Source organism: Lathamus discolor, chromosome 2 (assembly GCF_037157495.1).
Source record: "Lathamus discolor isolate bLatDis1 chromosome 2, bLatDis1.hap1, whole genome shotgun sequence".
In the NCBI taxonomy this organism is placed as follows: Eukaryota; Metazoa; Chordata; class Aves; order Psittaciformes; family Psittacidae; genus Lathamus; species Lathamus discolor.
The window spans coordinates 107,183,145-107,202,223 of NC_088885.1; the positions used below are offsets into that span (position 1 = coordinate 107,183,145).

Consider the following 19,079-nt stretch of genomic DNA (forward strand, 5'->3'; position numbering starts at 1 on the left):
AATTATTTTAACTGATAACTACCATGCTCTGTTCACTGTGTTGATGACAAAAACAGAAACTTTGTTACAAACAAGAGGAAAGTTTAAACTGAAATGGCAGACACTGTCTTGTATTGAAGTCTGCTGAAATCTACTTGGATCTGCCACCCGTCTAAGCTAAAGGCAAAGCTGAGGAATGTATGAAGGGAATGAGAAAGTGCTGTATCTTTAGTGGAAATTTTTGGCATTGTTGCTTGGATCTTTAGGAAACATAATGCAAGGAAAAGCTGTACAGTAACCCCATCAGACTGGAAGATTAGGTTCTATTCAGTATACACTGGAACATATGCTTCAGCATTTGGAAGAATTGAGCTCTTATCTAAATTGGTAAGCTTAAGGTTAAGGTTCTTGCATAGCAGCAGTAATTCCCCAGAACAGTACAAATGCCTTTTTGATAGTGAATTATGGTGTTGGGTTACATAGCCAGTTACATACACAGTGCTCATTTGTTTGTTGGTTTGAATTGACTTTAGTAAGATCATAGAGCCATGTACTTAGAAGTTAGGGAATGTAAGAAGTAAGGTGACTTTACAGTTCTAATTCTTTCCTGGGCATGAATTTTTCAAATCTTTAATTGCATCATCTCATCTGTCTATATTCTTCACAAAGCCAGAGCTTGCTTAGTAGCTCAGGAAGAAGGGGGCTCACTTTACATGAGCAGCTCTTCCGTATTGTCAGGTGGTGTGGCTGCTGTCTAAAGTGTTGCATAATAGATGAACCCTGTTCTGAAGAAACAAGGATCTTATCGTTTTGATACTCATTGCTGTCCTACTGGAGTGCTTCATAAAGAAATTTATGAAGTCAGTTTCACAGCAAGCCCAGTCAGTTCGGGGAAAGGAAGTGTTGCCATTACTTTACTGGGGGTGGACAAACTGTAGAACTATCAGTCAAAACAGTCTTCCCATTTTGAGTGTCTAGTGTCTGAAGCTTTATACATAGCTCTTGATATGCTTAATACATAGTTCTTGTTGGCTTTGATTGCAGTGGTGGTATTCAGCCATGATGACACAAAATTCTGACTGCAGTCAAATAAGTAGTGTGCAGTTACTCTCTGAAGGGTCTGGTTTGAGTATTTTGCACAGCTTCATGCTAGGCAAAGGAATGAATTGATTTTCTCAGCGTTTTGCTTCTTTCACTCTGTTTGATAAGCTGTTCCGGTAATATTGCAGTAAGCAGTCCCAGCACCCTCTCTTACCACCACTTGTCTTGCTTCTATCATCAGATAGTTCTGCTACTTGGGGGAAATGCGTGATTGCACAGGGAAACCAATATGAATGTCAGTTGTTGCTGTTTAATCACGTTGCTGTGGTGGGGCAAAAGCTGTGTCAGCCAGATCAGTTCTTTGATATGGTTTGTTGTCTGGCTGCACAAACAGTTGCATTGGCATAATGGAAGCCACAGTTTTTGGATTTGGGAGGGTGGGAACTGCCTGGAGCAAATTAGGAAACAATTTAAGAAGCACTACTGCCAAACATGCAGCATCAGCCAGATTTATCTTCCTTACTCTCTCTTCCCTCTGTCTTCCCCTGCCCCAAGTCATTGTCTTGTTTGCTGCAAGAAATGAGGCAGAAGTCCTAAGATGTGAGAATTAAATCCTAGTGATAAGTGTTGTGACAGAAGCCTCTTGTACCTTTATCATGGGTATCTTGTACCCTTATCACCTAGGATCATGTCCTGGGCATGTCCTGAAATAGCAGCCTTATGGAAAAGGTGGAAGTGATTCCCTCCAGCCCTGGCATTGGGCCCTGGTTCCAGTTTCTTATCCAGCAAGTTCCAGTCTCCCTTACCTTCAGTTGCTAGTCTTATCTCCTTGTCACTTGCCTTTCAGCCATCCATCCCTCCTTTCCCAGCCTGATGGTTCGTCATTCTGCTCTGTTTCCCAATTGCAACCATTTCAGAAGAGTTGCTCTTGGGTAAGGGGCTGTGCACATTCTTATCAACAGTGATGATGACTCTCCATCTCAGGAAGGAAGGACTCTTGTCTGTAGTTGCTGTGCTCTCTGTTGGCTACTATGCAGGTGCAAATGGTGTTTTCAAGGCCTCTTAGCTTAACCATCTTTGGGCAGGTTATCACACAGATGGAAAAAACATGTTGAGGTGTAAAAGGATTACTTTCTCTGGCACATTTCAAGTTCCTCTTCCAGAAGTGAAGAAGCTAGGCCTTGTCAGATAAGAGGACCAGAATCCCATGTAGGAAGAAAATAGGTGGTTTTGCCAGGTTTAGTCTTGGAAACAGTTGATCTCCTTTGGTTGTGTGAGAGACAAGGAGTCTGCCTCAGTTCATTTCTTCTCATTGGTATCAATTTTGGGTTGACTTTCTGCTTAACAGGTTTCTTTAAAGTAAGGGATGCTCGTAGGGAGTTCAGACAGATTATGATATTCGTAATGTTTGATGGTTTGCTCTCTTAGTTTTGACTTGTTTTTACTGAGAATGTCGAACCTGTCCCTTTAGTAGTTTAGCAGTGCAGGGTGTAGTTGTACCTAGTTTTGACAAAAGATGGTGCCTGTCAAAATGAACCCCTACAAAAACACACTGACAAGAGCCCTTGAGAACATACTTTGTATGTACAGAACCAGCTTATTCTAGCACTATGCTTGTAAACATTTATTGTGCCTTTTTTTTTGTTTCGACCCTGACAGAGCCAACAGTGCGGGCAGAACTGATGGAACAGGTGCCTCATATTGCTATGTTCTGTCAAGAGAACAGACCTTCAATCCCATATGCTTTTTCCAAATACTTACTGCCTATTGTGGTGCGATACCTTGCAGACCAGAATAATCAGGTAAGTATCTTCTACAAATAGTTATTTGCTAGTTGAATACACCTGATGTGATGCTCTGTTCAAATAACATATCACCATACGAGTGTATCATATTTTGTGGTAAAAAGTTTGAATGGACATGAAATACATGGCACTCTGAACTTTACTTGAAGAAATTTTCCAACTTTTTTTTTTTTCTGTGGACATGATCTGTTCTGATTTGGGGCCCTTTATCTGGTATTATATTCTCACGGGCAAAACCAAACAGTCATTTTGAGAAGCTTACATAATTTAAATTCTGGCAAAAAGTAACAGTAGGTCACAAAAAACTGACTCCTCAATATAATCCATTTTTTAACACCATTATATACCTTCATGACCAGTTATTTGTGTATCAATTCAATGAACTTTGGGATTGAACTTTTGTTTCTTTGCATGTGTGAGTTAGCTTGCCTAAAGCTTTTTTTGTAGGCTTTTTCACATCATTTCAGACTAGACTACTTCTAGGTAATACATTATTTTAAAATATTTTGGGCCTCTTCAGTGTTACTTCTTTTCCCTTGCCTTTCCCAGATTTTCCGTAATTAAAAATACATACCCAAACCTATGTTTCTTAGTAATATACATGAATTTATGCATGAATTAGCTGTTTTGCTAATTTGTGTATAATATAACAACCATACTTGTGCTTGATATCCCCCTGCTAGCAGATTCAGTGATTCTTTTCATCATCTTAACCTCTGTTGATACTCCGTAGTTCATTTGGCTGGTTTGCTCCGAAACAAAGATCTCAGAAGATGTTTTCAAAATTACTGCATTGCAGTATGTAGTCTCTTGCTGTATGTAATGCTTTCTCTTCTGATTAAATTCCTAGTTTTTGAGGGGCAGGGGTTGCCGTGTACGAAGTCAATTATTAATGGCTATTTTATTTTTGTACAGTCTTTGTTCTTTTTCCCCAGATAGAACTGAACAAAATAGTGTCTCAGCATTTCAAATATGTTTGAAATAAACATAGTTATTCGGTGTCAGCCAAACACTTTGATCTCAGAAAAGGAGATTTTTTTGAAGAAGAAATTGTTTAAAATTCACATTCCTTAAAACTTTGTTATTCCTAGGTAGTTGTCCTGCTTTGCTTTATGTATTTCATGAACTCTGCCATGGCTACTTATTTGGCATTGCTGTCCTGTGTTTTGGGACGTATGTAGGTGGGCACTTCTGTAACGGCACTGCCTTAGTTTATAATGTGCAGTTGCTGTTCAGTTCAAACGTAGTTTGTTTCAAACATGAAGTGTTTGCAGAAGTGCTTTTGCAGCTTTTGTCCTCTTGTCGAGTGCAACTAGTATAGGTGTGTGACAGTATATAGGTACAGCTTCCAAAATACAGAACATTTATTCAAGCAAAAAACCCCTCTCTTTGAATTCCTTCGTTCTTTTTTCTTTTCATGATAGGTGAGAAAAACAAGCCAGGCAGCATTGTTAGTTCTGTTGGAGCAAGAACTCATAGAGAGATACGATGTGGAAACCAAAGTATGCCCTGTTCTGATAGATCTGACAGCTCCAGACAGCAATGACGATGTGAAGACAGAAGCCGTAGCTGTAAGTAACACCAATACCAAATCACACAGTATAAAGTTTGCTTGAATGCTTGATATTCCAGTCATGGTAGCATGTTTCCAAGTTACACATCCATGTGGTATTAAAGAGAAGAGAATTTTCAATAACATTATGTCCATACAAATGAAAAGTAAACATGAAAAGCCTCTGATTAACTGCCACAGAATTTTGTGTTGTGCAAGCATCCCTGATTAGTGTCTGTCTTGCCTTTAGATAATGTGCAAAATGGCCTCCATGGTGGGAAAGGACATCACAGAAAGGCTTGTTCTTCCTAGGTTTTGCGAGATGTGCTGTGACTGCAGAATGTTTCATGTTCGTAAGGTATGAGTTATCAGCATCTGGTCTGGATTGTCTGTGAAAGGAGTGTCATGAACTTGGAACTTGCATTTGGCTAAATGGGTTTTTCCTGCTAGGTCTCATTGTGACATGCATAAGTGAAAGCTATGGGGTTTCTTTGTAGCTCACATTTCCACTGATTTTATATTTGACACCGAGTTTTTTTCTAGAGTTCTTACCTTTATTATCAGGAGTAAAGAAAGAATCTGCTTGTCCTATGATTGTGTAGGTGGTTATGAAAATGTGAACCAGCTGTAACTGATAACAACATCAGCCACCTGAGCTTATATGGTAGATTGCAGATAAGATGAAAGATGCTCGTTAAGATGAAATAAACCAATAATCCGTCATGGTATTTAGGTGCTGAGGCTGTGTTTTGGTTTCACCCTGCAATTGCATAGCTTATTTTCCGTGATAACTTCTTGTATTCTTTTATCTGACAGCACTTTGAACACATTTTATTCTTCCCTTTCACTTAAGTTCTGAGATGGTTCTTTCATGATTAAAAAAGGCTGATTAAGCTTGAAATGAAGAAAACAATTTTTAATTTTAATTTTCTTTTTAACCATGGGAACTGATGGAATGGGGAAGTAGCTGATGCTGAGTATATGCTGAAACCTGGGTTTATGTTTTTAGAAGCTGTTTATTTTTTTGCTTTGATTTTTGTTTATTGTATTAAAACTACAGTCTTAGTGGTTGCTCTTTTGCATTTTATCTGCAAGGTATGTGCAGCCAATTTTGGAGATATCTGCAGCGTGGTTGGGCAGCAAGCCACCGAAGAAATGCTGGTAAGCTGTTTTTTAATGCTTTTTAATATAAGTCAATACTGGAGCAGGACAAGGTACAGGGGAAGGGCAGCTAAAATGATTGAACAGCTACTACCTTGCTTTAGTAAGAAGAGACTAAACAAGCAGGGACTCTTCAGTTTTGCTGATGTGAGGTTATGAGTGATGTTTACAAAATCTCAAAGTTACTATGAGTACAGCATTCTTACTTGCCAAGTCACACAGTCTAGAGCTAAGGGGTACTCAGTTTTATTGCTGGGAGAAGAGTTAAACCAGACTGAAGAAAACATTTTGGGTGGTGGAGGCACAGAGTAGTATTCGCAAGTTCAGAAATACATTAGGCAAGAAGTAGGCACAAATGTGTCTTCTAATGTCCATAAATGCAGTGAGAGATTGTAGATACAGGAGGAGCATGGGAGGTACAGACTGCTAGAAGTGGTGAGGCTTAATGTGGTCTCTTTTTAAATGGCATCACTTAATACTCTGCTGTTCATTGGTTTAATCTTTTAAAGTCAGTTTTCCTCACTAACAAAGCCTCACAGCCCTCCTGGGAAGAAGGGAAAGAGAAAGAAAGGCCGAGAAAAGAAATCAGTCTGGGCAATAAAAAATGAAGTAAAGGGAAGAGATGCAAATTGAAAATGGAAAAGGAGGGAACTGGATGGAGCAGGGAGTAGTAAGCAGAGGATCCTTAGCAGTGCTCCCCATTCTCCTGGTGGGTCAAAGGAGCTGATGGATGTTCATAGGCTTAGAGACATAACAGGGCTAGGGGGCAGAAATCGCCCTGGCAGTTGCTGGGCTCCTTCAACTTTTTCCTCTTGGGGATGTGAATAGTGAGTTTGTTGAGGGCCAGAAGACTTTGAGTGAGTGCCATGGATTAGTGAAGGACTTAGATGCATGACTTCAAAAAAAGGCTCTGTCATTTTGCAGATGCGGTATTGGGACAGGTAGGCCTAGTGTGACCCTCAGGGCATTTCTTACATTCTTACAGCATCTGCTGCATTTTTCCCTAGGTACTGTGTGATTTAAGCCATTTGATAATGAAGTATCATTGTGCAGATTTACATCCTGTATGTTTTTTGATTTGGGATGTAAATTGATTTCTCTCCCACAAATGATCTTTTAGTTATATAGGTCATAAATTTGGATTAAAACTTTGTAGAGTGTGCAATTAAACTATGAAATAAAAAAGTTATTTTATGTGAAAGCAGTAACGTGGCTGGGATGGTTGGGGATCTCTTTCCATAACAGAAAATGCCATTTTCTGCCTTTTTTGTATAATTAAAATAAAATAATAAAAAAAAAATAAAAAAGGAGAGGGAGGGGGAAGCTGAATGGCTTTAGATAAAACTTTGGGATATAACATAAATGCTTTTTTAATTAGGAGCAAAGTCCAGAAGGCTTTGCCGCAGAAAGTAGGAACGGCTGAAGATCAATAGAGCTGTAGCAACAGTCATTGTATTACTTTCAACACTGCCTACTGAAAATGAAGGCAGCCATGTGATGATCTGCCTGTCTTTGCTTCACCTGCACTGTCCACCATTTCATCCTTACTGTTACCATTTCCAACAAACCCAAGCACCTGACCAACTTCAGAATACTTCAGTTTTATTAGTAAACCTCCTGGTCTGCTCAGACATGTTTGCTTGTGCAGCAAATGCAGTCTTTTTCTCATTTCCCTGTTCCTTTATGCATTTAGGTCCTGCTTTATAGGGTAGGTGGTGACAGAGATTGATAAATATAACAACGAGAAGTTGGAAAAGAAAGGGTTGTTTTTCTTTCTGAAGATACTCTTTTGCATTTCAGTGAGGCTCTTACAAATACACACACACACATATATATATATATAAAAGGAGGTTAAAAATAATACTTTCTTGCTCTTCTTCACACAAGTGAATTGTCCTTATCTGTATCTATAAGTAACATGAGAGCAACTGATTAGAAGGGTGGTGCTACTGAATGTGTGCTCTTTGTCTTGCAAATATTAAACTAATGTATCTGAGTGTAAGGAGAGAGAACCAGATGCAGGAGATGAATGTGAAAAACGAACTTGCTTCTAAACAAGTACTGCCTGCTAAGACTTGCAAATTTACTCACTATGTTCCTAACAGCTGCCGAGGTTTTTCCAGCTCTGCTCTGATAATGTGTGGGGAGTTAGGAAAGCCTGTGCTGAATGCTTCATGGCAGTTTCTTGTGCAACATCACAGGAAGTCCGGAGGACAAAATTGTCAACCCTTTTTATTAATTTGATTAGTGATCCTTCACGATGGGTAAGAATTGCTTTTTATTTCTTGACTAGCTGTCATGTGTAAAGGATTTTACTCTGATAGTCCATATAAAACTTCTCCCCATAGGTGTGAATAACACAATTTGTTTCACTCGCCTCAAGCAAAATTCTTCTCAGACTGCTTAGTTTATCAGTGGGTGTAGGAAGTCCCTCACGTTTTCACTGCAGCATAGCAGAAAAACTGTCAGGGGGATAGCTTTTCTTAGCTACGGAACTGCCTGTGACTTAATCTTGCTGAAAATCATCAACAAACTTGGAAAATTATATGTGATGCGTTTGTATTTCTTGAGGTCCCCTACCACCGCCTCTTGCTTTGGGGAGCAGTGTGTCAGTGGAGTATGGTGGTGGTGTTTGTTGGTTTTGGGTTTGTTTGGTTTTGAGTTGGGTTTTGTGTGTGTGGTGGTTTGGGTTTGTTTGGTTGTCGGTGGGGTCTTTTTTTGGTGTTGTGTTTATTTCATTTTTATTTCATTTTTGTGGGGGTTTTTTATCTCATTGGTTGGGGGGGGGGGTTGTCTTCAAACCATGTTAAGTTTTTTCTATTGAGCAGATGACTTGTGAGATCCAAAGGCAGATCTAGTCGATCTTTTGCACAGGAGCATGAGCTCATGGGTTCTGGCAAACCACGCAAGTTATAGCCCACGAGAATTAAGCAAATAAAAAAAAATAGATAATTATTGGGAAGAGAAGAATAAATAGCTGGAGAAAGGAGGAACAAATGAACAACATGGCCAGATAGGAAATGGAAAGAAAAGCAGAGCTTATCATCAATCAGATTTATGGTAGTGAAATGTCTGTTCACCGCACATAATTTTTATCCTTTCAAGTTGTTAAAATTCTCATCTGAGCTTTCAATTTTACCTGCTTCTGCTTTCTAAATAATAATGATTTCTTCAGTTGTGGGAAATAGGCCTGTCAACCTAATTACCGTGATTTAGCTGTTTTTACCCTGCTTATTCTTAACCTTTTTTTACCTAGCAATTTATGTACATGAATGACTGACTCTTTCCAGACAAGAGCCTCTGCTGTTGCTTTCCTCAGTAGGCTTATGACCCTTCCAGTTCCTAGTAGCAGGCATTTATGTTTTATAGGGCAGACATGATATATATATATATAAAAATAACTCTTTTTTTTCCACCTTGTGGACCCTTTCCACTAGGTCCGCCAGGCCGCTTTTCAGTCTCTGGGGCCTTTCATATCAACTTTTGCTAATCCATCCAGCAGTGGCCAGTACTTCAAAGAAGAAGATGGTAAAAACCCAGAAGGTGGTGGTTCTGTGCAGGAAAACAGGTAAAGAATTTACTAAATCTACAAATTATTTTTTGCTCCTTGTTTTTCTTCTGTATGAGCTGCAAGTTTAAGAAAATTAACCTTCCTGTATGAATTGTATATTTATCTTGGTAAAGGGAAAGATCTGGAATTTCTCACCTTGCTTCACAGGCTGCCAAAATTTTCAGTTACATACTGAAAAGACATGACTATTCAGTAACTTAAGATACCTTAGTTTAAGATACCTTAAGATTTAAGATACCTTAAGATACTTAAGATACTTTAAGATACCTTAAGATTACCTTCTGTAATGAAAAGACTGACTTAAACAAGCGAGAGCAGTGGATATAGACTACCTAGATTTCAGTGAGGTTTTTGGGGTAGTCTCCCATCAGATCCTCATAGGGAAGCTGATGAAGTATGGGTGAATGAGGAGATAGTGAGGTGGATTGACAGCTGGGTGAATGGCTGGGCCTGGGGGCCGCAGATCAGTGACACATAGTAGGAAGCCAGTAACTGGTCATGCACCTCAGGGGTCAGTGCTGGATGCAGTCCTGTTTAACGTCTTCATTATTGATCTGGATGATGGAGCAGGGTGTGCCCTCAAGTTTGCTGATGATGGGAACTGGGAATTGTGGCTGATGTGCCATAGGGTCACACTGCCCTGCAGAGGGGTCTTAGGCTGGAGAAGTGGGCTGGCAGGAACCTGTTGAAATTTAACAAGGGGAAGTATGAAGTCCTTCACCTGGAGGGGTACAGCCCCAGGCACCAGTAAAGGCTGGGGTCTCACCAAGTGGAGAGCTGCTTTGCAGAAACCGCCTTAAGGATCATAGTGAACACCAGGTTGACCATGAGGCAGCAATGTGCTCTTGCTGCAAAGAAGGCTGGTGGTATCCTGGGCTGCATGAGGAGGAATGTTGCCAGCAGGTCAAGGGAGGTGATTCTTCCCTTCTGCTTGGCGCTGGTGAGATTGCAGGTGGAGTGCTAGATCCAGTTCTGGGCTCCTCAGTGCAAGTGGACATACTGGAAAGAGTCCAAGAAACATAATGAAGGGCCTGGAGTATCTCTCCTATGAGGAGGGGCTGAGAGAGCTGGGACTGCTCAGCCGGGAGAAGAGAAGGCTCAGGGGGCACCTTATCAGTATGTAGAAACATCTGAAGGGAGGCTGCAAATAGGACAGAGCCAGGCTATTTTCAGTGGTGCCAGTGCCAGAACAGTGTGCAATGGGCACAACCTGAAACACAGGAAGTTCCCTCTGAATATCAGGGAAAAAAAATTATATATATATAATCTTTTAATTTTATTTTTTTTTTTTTACACCTGTGAGGGCTGACCAAGCATGGGCAGAGGTTGCACAGGCAGGCTGTGAAGTCACCGTCCTCCAAAGTATTCAAAAGCCCTGGGCAACTGCTTTTGGGTGGCTCTGCTTCAACAGGGAGGATGGCCCAGATGGCCTCCAGAGGGCCCTTCCAACCTCAGCCATTCTGTAATTCTGTGAATTATTTTGCCATGCTGCAAGTAAATCTAGTTTCCTAAATAGCAAGCTGATAACGTGTGTGTAACTTCTCAAGAGCATCTGTTTGCAATGAGTATATTTTGTTTTTTAAATGTTCAATTGCTTTGGCACTCAACAGTGAGCAAGTCAGGACTACAGAAGATGTTACAACAGAAGATGAGCACAACAGGACAGAGGATCTGTCTTCACATGTTGATAACGATGATTTTGCAACAAAACTTGAAAATGCCATGGAAGATCAAAATACAGTGTCAGGTCACTCCCAGAGGGAAAGTGATTTCCAGACTGAGTCATCCTTCCATTGCACTTTGTCCTCAGAATCTTGTGGGGAAATGGCTGATGAGAATGAGCGAAGTTCTCATTGCTGTACAGCAGGTCTGCGGGAGGCCAGGCTGAATTCACAGGAAACCTCTCTTTCAGAGCAGGAATTGTACAACTCTTTCCATTTCTGGAGGACTCCACTTCCTGAAATAGATATTGACCTTGAGCTTCAGCAGACTTCTGAGATAATACTTGATAGAGAAATTCAGGAACTCACTATGCAAGTATCTTCAAACATTCCTATGACAAAAAGGAAAGAATTGGAAGAAATGATAGAAAATTTGGAACCCCATATGGACGATCCAGATGTTAAAGGTATAGTAAAGATACTGAAGCATTTTTAGTGTTTGGAGGTACGGATATGTTGCTTTAGCAGTGTGGGTTTTAACCTTTCAGTCATTTTAAAAGTCAGAAGTACTACTTTCTCATGATCCTTAAAGAGATAGTATCTATTTTGATTTAAGTATGAAAAGGGATGATTAACTAAAAGGGAACTTTCATTTGTGTAAAGATGTTTAAAGGTGGTACAATTCTTTCCATAAAATGAATTGTCACTGTTTAAGCTGAACCCAGGGCATGAATACACATCCAGTTATCAGTATAAACTTCTGCCTGCCTGTCTTGACAGTATAAGCAAATAGATGGTTCAATGGCATAAGCTGTTGATCAGGAAATTAATTTGCAGTTAGCATACATGCTAAATAAGGAGGCAGATTTAATTGTTTTTAATATTGAACTGTGATACATAGTTTCCATTTTATGCATTATCCATTTTATTTTTAATCGGTCTTCTCCATTTTTCTGTAAGGTCTTTATTTGCGGTCTTGTGTTTTTGCCTTCAAGTGTGCCAAGTTTATTAGGTCTAACTGAAAATTGATCCAGACTGAATTACTGAAGTGAATACACAGCCTCCATTTTAGAAGCTCTTGGAAGAGTAGAGAAGGGTTTCATAAGTATGACTGGCTGGTGGCAGCAGCACATCAGAGAGACCTCCTAGGCTAGCAGCGCTATGCAGGCTATGTAAAGTCAAGCAGTTGTATGTAATCACTGTTAATAGGACCTTTCCAGTCCACTGGCCAGATAGCCTTGAGGGTCTCAGACTGGGAGATGGAAACCTGCACATTCCTCTGAAGTATGCCAGCTCTTTTGAAATGATCCCAGGGTCTTTATTCAGCTCACCTTTTTACAGCTCCCTGAGACTGCTGCTGTCTTCACTTCAGACGTTGCTTTTCTTTCCAGAGATGTTTTTATTTCTTTATTTTTCATTCCAGGGACACTTTCTTCAGCTTGGTTTGTCTCATGATGTTCTGCATAGAAAGTGCTAAATCATGTAATATCAGCGTTTCTGAGTGTTATTTGGGGGAAGTAAGAAAGCCTGACTCGCAGGTTACTGGGGTTAGCTGTGGTTTATGCCGGTTACAGGCTGCTTTGCCAAATGGAGACCTGATAGGGATAAACCAGCCTAAATATGTGGTCAGTTGATCCCATTCCTTACAAAAATTGTTTTTAAGTTAGGCTACTAGCACTGCCCGCGGCAGACATCTAAAATATGTTGCTAATGGAACAGTAGGTGGGGAGGAAGTGGAGAAGAAACTCCTCTGTACCCAATAATGCAGCCCATAGCTTTTGCCTTGGAGTAAGAAGTGAGGGTAAGGAAAGCAAATTCTTCAGGAAAGAAAGGGAGCATGCAACTTGTAAATTTTTATCATTGTCTTCTAGTGAAATGTGAGGAGAAACAGAAAACAGCAATAAAGCACATTCAAGGGACAGAAGCTCCTGAGGACCAGGAAATTTAATAAGGCCAGATAAAGTGTGGTTTTGAATTTAAAGGTTGTGCCAGTTATTGTTAGGATGCAGGTACAGTAGCCAAGAGTAAATAGTTCTTTGCTGAAAAATACTTTTCACCTGAAGCAAAAGTCAAAGCAAGAGTTAATTAGCAGGTGGTTTAAGGTCCAGTGAACATCGACCTTTATTTTACCAATGCAATACATGAGTTCTGTGTTATGCACAAAGCTGACCTTTACACTTCAATTTTTACTGAAGGCATTTGTGAAAGCTGGTTAGCCAGCAGATTCCCTTCCAGCTTTCCTCCCAAAACCTTGCTTCCCAAGAGCTCTAGGGCTTTTTTCCCTGTCATGTGTGAGAAGGGACCCTTATCTTTTGTATTTTTGATGATTCTCTGTCTGCCTGTCTTGTGGCTTCAGGAAAGGTCTTTGTGGGAGATGAGGACAAGCAGCAGCAGCCACCTCAGTCAGGAGGGTATCAGTACGGATCTTGGACAGTGTCTCTGTGTGATGGGATTATGAGGGGACGTACCCTGGCACCTGAGCCTGCAGTGGTGAAGATAGCTCGTTAGGAAGCTGTTCCAAGTTTCAGTATCAAGGCAGCCACCTAGAGTCTGTGCACACATATGCACATAGTTGCACATGCACTCTCTTTTCCTCCTTTACTAAGCTAGGACCTTAAGATGTTTACAGATGTTAGGTCATGTTAGTGGAGTCCCTCAGGGGTCGGTGCTGGGACCGGTGCTGTTTAATATTTTCATCAATGACCTGGATGAGGGAACTGAGTGCACCCTCAGCAAGTTTGCTGATGACACAAAACTGGGAGGAGTGGCTGACACACCAGAGGACTGTGCTGCCATTCAGCGAGACCTGGACAGGCTGGAGAGTTGGGCGGGGAGAAACTTGATGAAATTTAACAAGGGCAAGTGTAGAGTCTTGCATCTGGGGAAGAACAACCCCATGTACCAGTACAGGTTGGGGGGTGACCTGCTGGAAAGTAGTGAAGGGGAAAGGGACCTGGGGGTCCTGGTGGATAGGAGGATGACCATGAGCCAGCAATGTGCTCTTGTGGCCAAGAAGGCAAATGGCATCTTAGGGTGCATTAGAAAGGGAGTGGTTAGTAGGTCAAGAGAGGTTCTCCTCCCCCTCTACTCAGCCTTGGTGAGGCCGCATCTGGAATATTGCGTCCAGTTCTGGGCCCCTCTGTTCAAGAAGGACAGGGAATTGCTTGAAGGAGTCCAGCGCAGAGCCACAAAGATGATTAAGGGAGTGGAACATCTCCCTTATGAGGAGAGGCTGAGGGAGCTGGGTCTCTTTAGCTTGGAGAAGAGGAGACTGAGGGGTGACCTCATCAATGTTTACAAATATGTGAAGGGTAGGTGTCAGGATGATGGAGCTAGGCTTTTTTCAGTGATATCCAGTGATAGGACAAGGGGCAATGGGTGTAAACTGGAACATAGGAAGTTCCACGTTAACATCAGGAAGAACTTCTTTACTGTAAGAGTGACAGAGCACTGGAACAGGTTGCCCAGGGGGGTTGTGGAGTCTCCTACACTGGAGATATTCAAGGCCCGCCTGGACAAGTTCCTGTGTGATGTACTGTAGGTTACCCTGCTCTTGCAGGGGGGTTGGACTAGATGATCTTTTGAGGTCCCTTCCAACCCTTGGGATTCTGTGATTCTGTGATTCTGTCATTCACCTTTTGGTGAATTACAGCACTGGAGTCGCCCTTGGTGTGACAAGGACCTATGGAGAAGCACTCAACAAAGAAGTCACTTGCCAGTCAGTGAAATCCTTGGGAGTTCGGTCTCTCCAGTCCTTCATCACCACATCTTGGGATTGTAGAATTGACAGGAAGCTGACGAGATGAACGTTTGTGTCATTGTCTCCTCTAGGGCAGACAGAGGAAATCAGGATACTTGGCGGTCTTCATCCCATTAAGCCCCTGTGTGGTGGTCCAAGCATGCAGACTGACAGTGGGGCGTGTGTGGGGCATATGTCGTGGAAAATTCTCAATTGCTGCTGCAGATAGCTTCACTCTTGCTACTAGAGTAATCTTCAGAGCTCTGTGTGCATTTTTCAGTAAATACACCCTCAGAGTTGAAGCAGTATGTGTCACTTAGTCAGGATAAGCTTTCCTGGCTTTGAAGTGAAAATGAGAGGAGTGTACACTTTTCATCAAGTTGTCCTTCATGAAATAAGTCCTAATGAAAAACATCTTCTTGATGTGCAGCAAAATACAGTTCTTTTTAATTTTCTTGCTTGATTTCTCTAAATGAGAATAAACTGGAAATCAGACAGGCATTTCCTGCCTTAGCAGGTGCTCTGAAATGGCCACCTATTTTGCATGGGTTTGGGTAATTTATTTGATTTACAAGTTTTATAGGAATTTACTAACCTTGATCTTGTTTATTCTCATGGGCCTTAAAGTACAGAGGTTTACTGTAAGTGAAGTAACACTTGAAGAGTGAAATCACAGAAAGCTTTTGTTAATCTTGCAACTTGTAAAATTCCTCATTTTTCTATGTGTATTTATAAATTGTATATTATAATATAACGTATACATTGAAACTATTTTCTAACACTGTGTGTTTTATGGAGGAAGTATTAGTATGATGTCGGTTTTGTGTTTAAGTCTCTTAATTTTCTATGTTTTTTCCTGTTTAAGTGAATTATAGTAATACAGCAGGAATGCCTTTTGGTTATTCTGTCAGAGATTTGATGCAATTACGGAACTAGCATTGTGTGTTGTAAAGAATTATCTTTATTCCTGCTCATCAAACTCTGCATAGAAACCAGTGAACCTGTAGGGTGTTTGCCAATTTTTGCTAGCTAAGATCGTGCTGTTACAATTTTGCTTCTTGTAACAGATGTATTGCATATCTGTTTTGCCTATCTACAAATAAGTTCAAATGTCTTTTAAGCCTTGTTAGTAACTCTATTAAAAAAAACCCACAAAAACAACTAGAAGGAGAAATTCAGACTCTCTATCTTGGTATGGCAATGTGGGTTTAAAAACAAGCTATTGTTTATTGTTTAATTTCACGAGGAGCATTTAAAAAACCTTGGGAAAAAAAAACAAATTCCATGAGAAACTGAGCTTCTGGATGGCTGGGTAAATTTAATTCCTTCTTACCCTCTTGGAAAAAAGTGGAGAAGGAGGGAGGCAGGGTAGCTCAGTCCTCACTGAATTCTGTGTCGCTTGCAGCTAAGATTGCCTCTGGTAGCTGATCTGCTTGGGTCAGGCTATATCCAAGGAGCACTGCTCAACAAAGGGTTTTTTTTAATTAGCAGTAAGCAGAGGGATGGAAAGAAGAGCAGTCTCAGAACTGCTGGATCTGTTTCAAAAGAGTGGATGACAGTGTCTGAAGTGCTAATGATTCCTTTTGGTGAATAAGAGGACATCAAACAGTGCAACCTTTATTATTTTCTGGAGGATGCAAGGCTAAAGTATCTTCTGCAGAAAAGAGTTACTGGGGTCTAACAACCTCCTATGTAGGTCCTGCTTTAGAGTTACTATAAAAATATAAAAACTGAACGACTGTATACATAGAGATGCAGCCTCTTAGAACCTAAATCTGTTCTGTATGAATAAACCTGTTATCAACCTTTATTTGAATTATTTTTCCCTTTTCTCTCCTATTCCTACCTCCCACAGAAGACCCAGTCAGTAAGTTAGTGTTCATGTGCTGTTCAGTACCAAAGACTACTTGCAACATTAATATGTACTGATCCTGCCATAACAAGTGTCTTACTCCGGGGGGGGGGGGTGTGTTTATTTGCTTTAAAGACAAATTTCACTGTTCAACTGTAGTGTGGTTGAGAATCCTCAGAAAAAAAGTGTTAATTTGCCTTACGTTTTACACTAATTGTCTCCAGTTTGGGATTTGCTAACAGTCAATAATCTTAAATTTGTACATCCCCTGTAGTTCTTCAGCTGTCTTCCAGTTAGTCATTGTCTAAAAGCTGATCTGTGGACTTGATAGAATTTTATTGCAATTCAGTCTCATGTATTTCTCTTTCATATGCTGCAGCACAAGTGGAGGTATTGTCTGCTGCACTCATAGCATCTAGTTTGGACCCTCAAGAAGAGACAATGGCCAGTGTTGGCAAGGGAACAGACTCACAGACTGAACTGACCATCAGTAACCAACAGAATTTTAAACCTATACTGGACGATATTGTGCCTTTAATTGGTGACACTGTTGAGGTAAGAAGCAAGTTGTGTACTCTTTATTTTTTTTCCATTAGAATTTCCAAGGCTTCAGTAATAGAGCCATGTTTTGTGTTTGTGTGGTAATTGCAGCCAAATGCTTCCCGCTTTTGGCTAGTGTGGTGGTCAGTTTTGTTGGCTGATATTGAAGCTACTAGCTACTAAATTAAAATGACTTGTGGTTTTGCCTTTGTTTTTGCCAGTTCTGTGCTTGTCCTTGTAAATTCTTAAAATAGTTTCTCTTAAAATCTTTGTTGTGACTGTCACATCTTAAAATGTTCTAATGCTGCTGCAATTCATTCCTGTGAAGTTGCCTTCTTTAAATTGAGCCCTACTGATAATAAATGAATCCCCTTCTTCAGTTCTTGCTCCTCCCTCCTTGCTTCCCCACCCCCTGTTTGGAGAAGGAGCTACTCTGTTCCCTGTGCTCCTTGTCAGAATGTTTTATAGTAGTTTACTGGTGTGTATAAGAGGACCTGCACTCTAGGGTGTTGTGCAGGCTGCTGAAAGGTAAAGTCGATTCTAGCAATCAGTAACATTTTAAAGTTTCTTGAACCTGTTAAGCACCCCACCACTGCCCCCCTGCCCAGGTGAAGTTTGTAGCATTTGATACTGTTTTCTGTTCTGTACTGTATGTTAGGGCAAACCCGCTATGTTCACTGCATACAGTGCTACAAGCTTTGGTGGTATTAAAAGCTGTAGAAAAAGAAATCTATAGAAAGCAGTGGTTCCAAAATATGCTCCATAAAATCACAGGAAGTGGATATTCAACCTTTTTTGATTAGAGCAGTGGTTTTAGATGACATTTAATTAACTTTTCAACTAAGCTGTTGGGCTACCATGTAGCCCAAAACTATGTAGGTGGTAGAAGAATATGACATTCACTTGGATACTTCTGTTTATACACAGCCATAATTTAACACTATAAATGTGGCTGGTTTGTTTGCTTTGAGAAAACAACTTGCCCCAAATTCCTAATGTCAGGTTTGATACATTTTTTTTATCAGAGGACCTGTTGTAGTCGCTTCTCTCTTATATTAATGTGTAAAATGGCAGCGTCATGTCACTGGTATATGTTGGTTTTGCATGGTTCAGTTTTGCTCATTAAAAGAATGCTCTTAATCTGTCAGTTCCTTGTCTGTTACTGGCGCTGAATCAAATCCACATTTTACAAGTGAAAAGATGTCATAGAAGTGACCTAAAATTTGGGAACCAAGCTGTGATCTGTTGAGCAAGTGGACTGTTGCCCCTAGCAGTGAAGAGAGGTCTGATTTTCACAGGTGGCTTTTTTGTGTGGTGATTTTTCCTCCTGTTCTGTTGGGGTTGGTTTGTTTTGTTTTTGTTAAGTGTCAGTACAGCAACATGTCAGTAGGGTATTAGACACTTCAGAAAAATCAAGCTCTACAGCATTTCATGTTTGAAAGCAGCCTTCACAGTTCTGCACACTTACCACAAAGCAAAATTATGCTTTGCTTGTCCTTCTGTGGCTGTGTTGGCTCCGGAAGGAGTTAATGCTACATGTTAGAGAGGTCCTCTATTCACATGAAAATAAATGTTGTGATAGAGTGAACAGATAAGAATTTCAGATAGAGATATAGCATGTTTGTTGAGGATGAGGGTGTCTGTTTTGTATTTTCCTCAAGAGCCACCACTTTTAGTTTCTTTAGGCTGCATGCTCTTTGTAAGGTTTGATAAGTGAATGTAAGCCTCCAGAAATCCCCCAAGTCATATTCTCAGAGGGTGGGGGTGGGTGTCCTCCTTTTTTTTAATGGTTAGAGATAGAGAAGGGAAGGAAAATGAAAGACAAAGGAGACTGGCTTGAAATCAGCCCACTCTTGTCTGTCACAAGTACCTCTCTTTAAGAAGAGGGTGAATGCCAGGAGGAGACTGGATCACTGCACTCATGTAAGAGGTTTATAAGGCCATGACAGAGATTTTGCATCTCGGAGGTGGTGGTTCACCAGTGTGGCATGCAAGAAACTTTCAGGTTAAACCCTGCTGAATTTTTATATCTTGGCTCTCTACAATGTTCAGTTCAGTGTATGCATGTTACATGGTAAAGCACAGATGGAACTTCATCTGCGGGAATAGAGATACTGCACTGACATAAATACGGACTGATGCTTTGGTTCTGTACTGAAGATCTTCCTTCCTGGAATG

The 19,079-nt window shown here is 40.7% G+C and overlaps 1 protein-coding gene across 8 annotated transcripts in view; it reads left to right on the forward strand.

The window, feature by feature from the left end:
* The window catches only part of PPP4R1 (protein phosphatase 4 regulatory subunit 1), a 64,262-nt gene that overhangs the window by 34,316 nt on the left and 10,867 nt on the right, over window positions 1-19,079 (forward strand). For 7 of the 8 annotated variants that reach the window (XM_065667985.1, XM_065667986.1, XM_065667993.1 and 4 more), the window contains 8 exons: window positions 2,680-2,822; window positions 4,250-4,396; window positions 4,628-4,735; window positions 5,473-5,538; window positions 7,644-7,802; window positions 8,976-9,106; window positions 10,720-11,237; window positions 16,741-16,916. In XM_065667985.1, the coding sequence (XP_065524057.1) occupies window positions 2,680-2,822; window positions 4,250-4,396; window positions 4,628-4,735; window positions 5,473-5,538; window positions 7,644-7,802; window positions 8,976-9,106; window positions 10,720-11,237; window positions 16,741-16,916 (1,448 nt within the window). The remainder of the gene's footprint in view (window positions 1-2,679; window positions 2,823-4,249; window positions 4,397-4,627; window positions 4,736-5,472; window positions 5,539-7,643; window positions 7,803-8,975; window positions 9,107-10,719; window positions 11,238-16,740; window positions 16,917-19,079) is intronic. The other variant, XM_065667988.1, reaches the window with a different exon arrangement.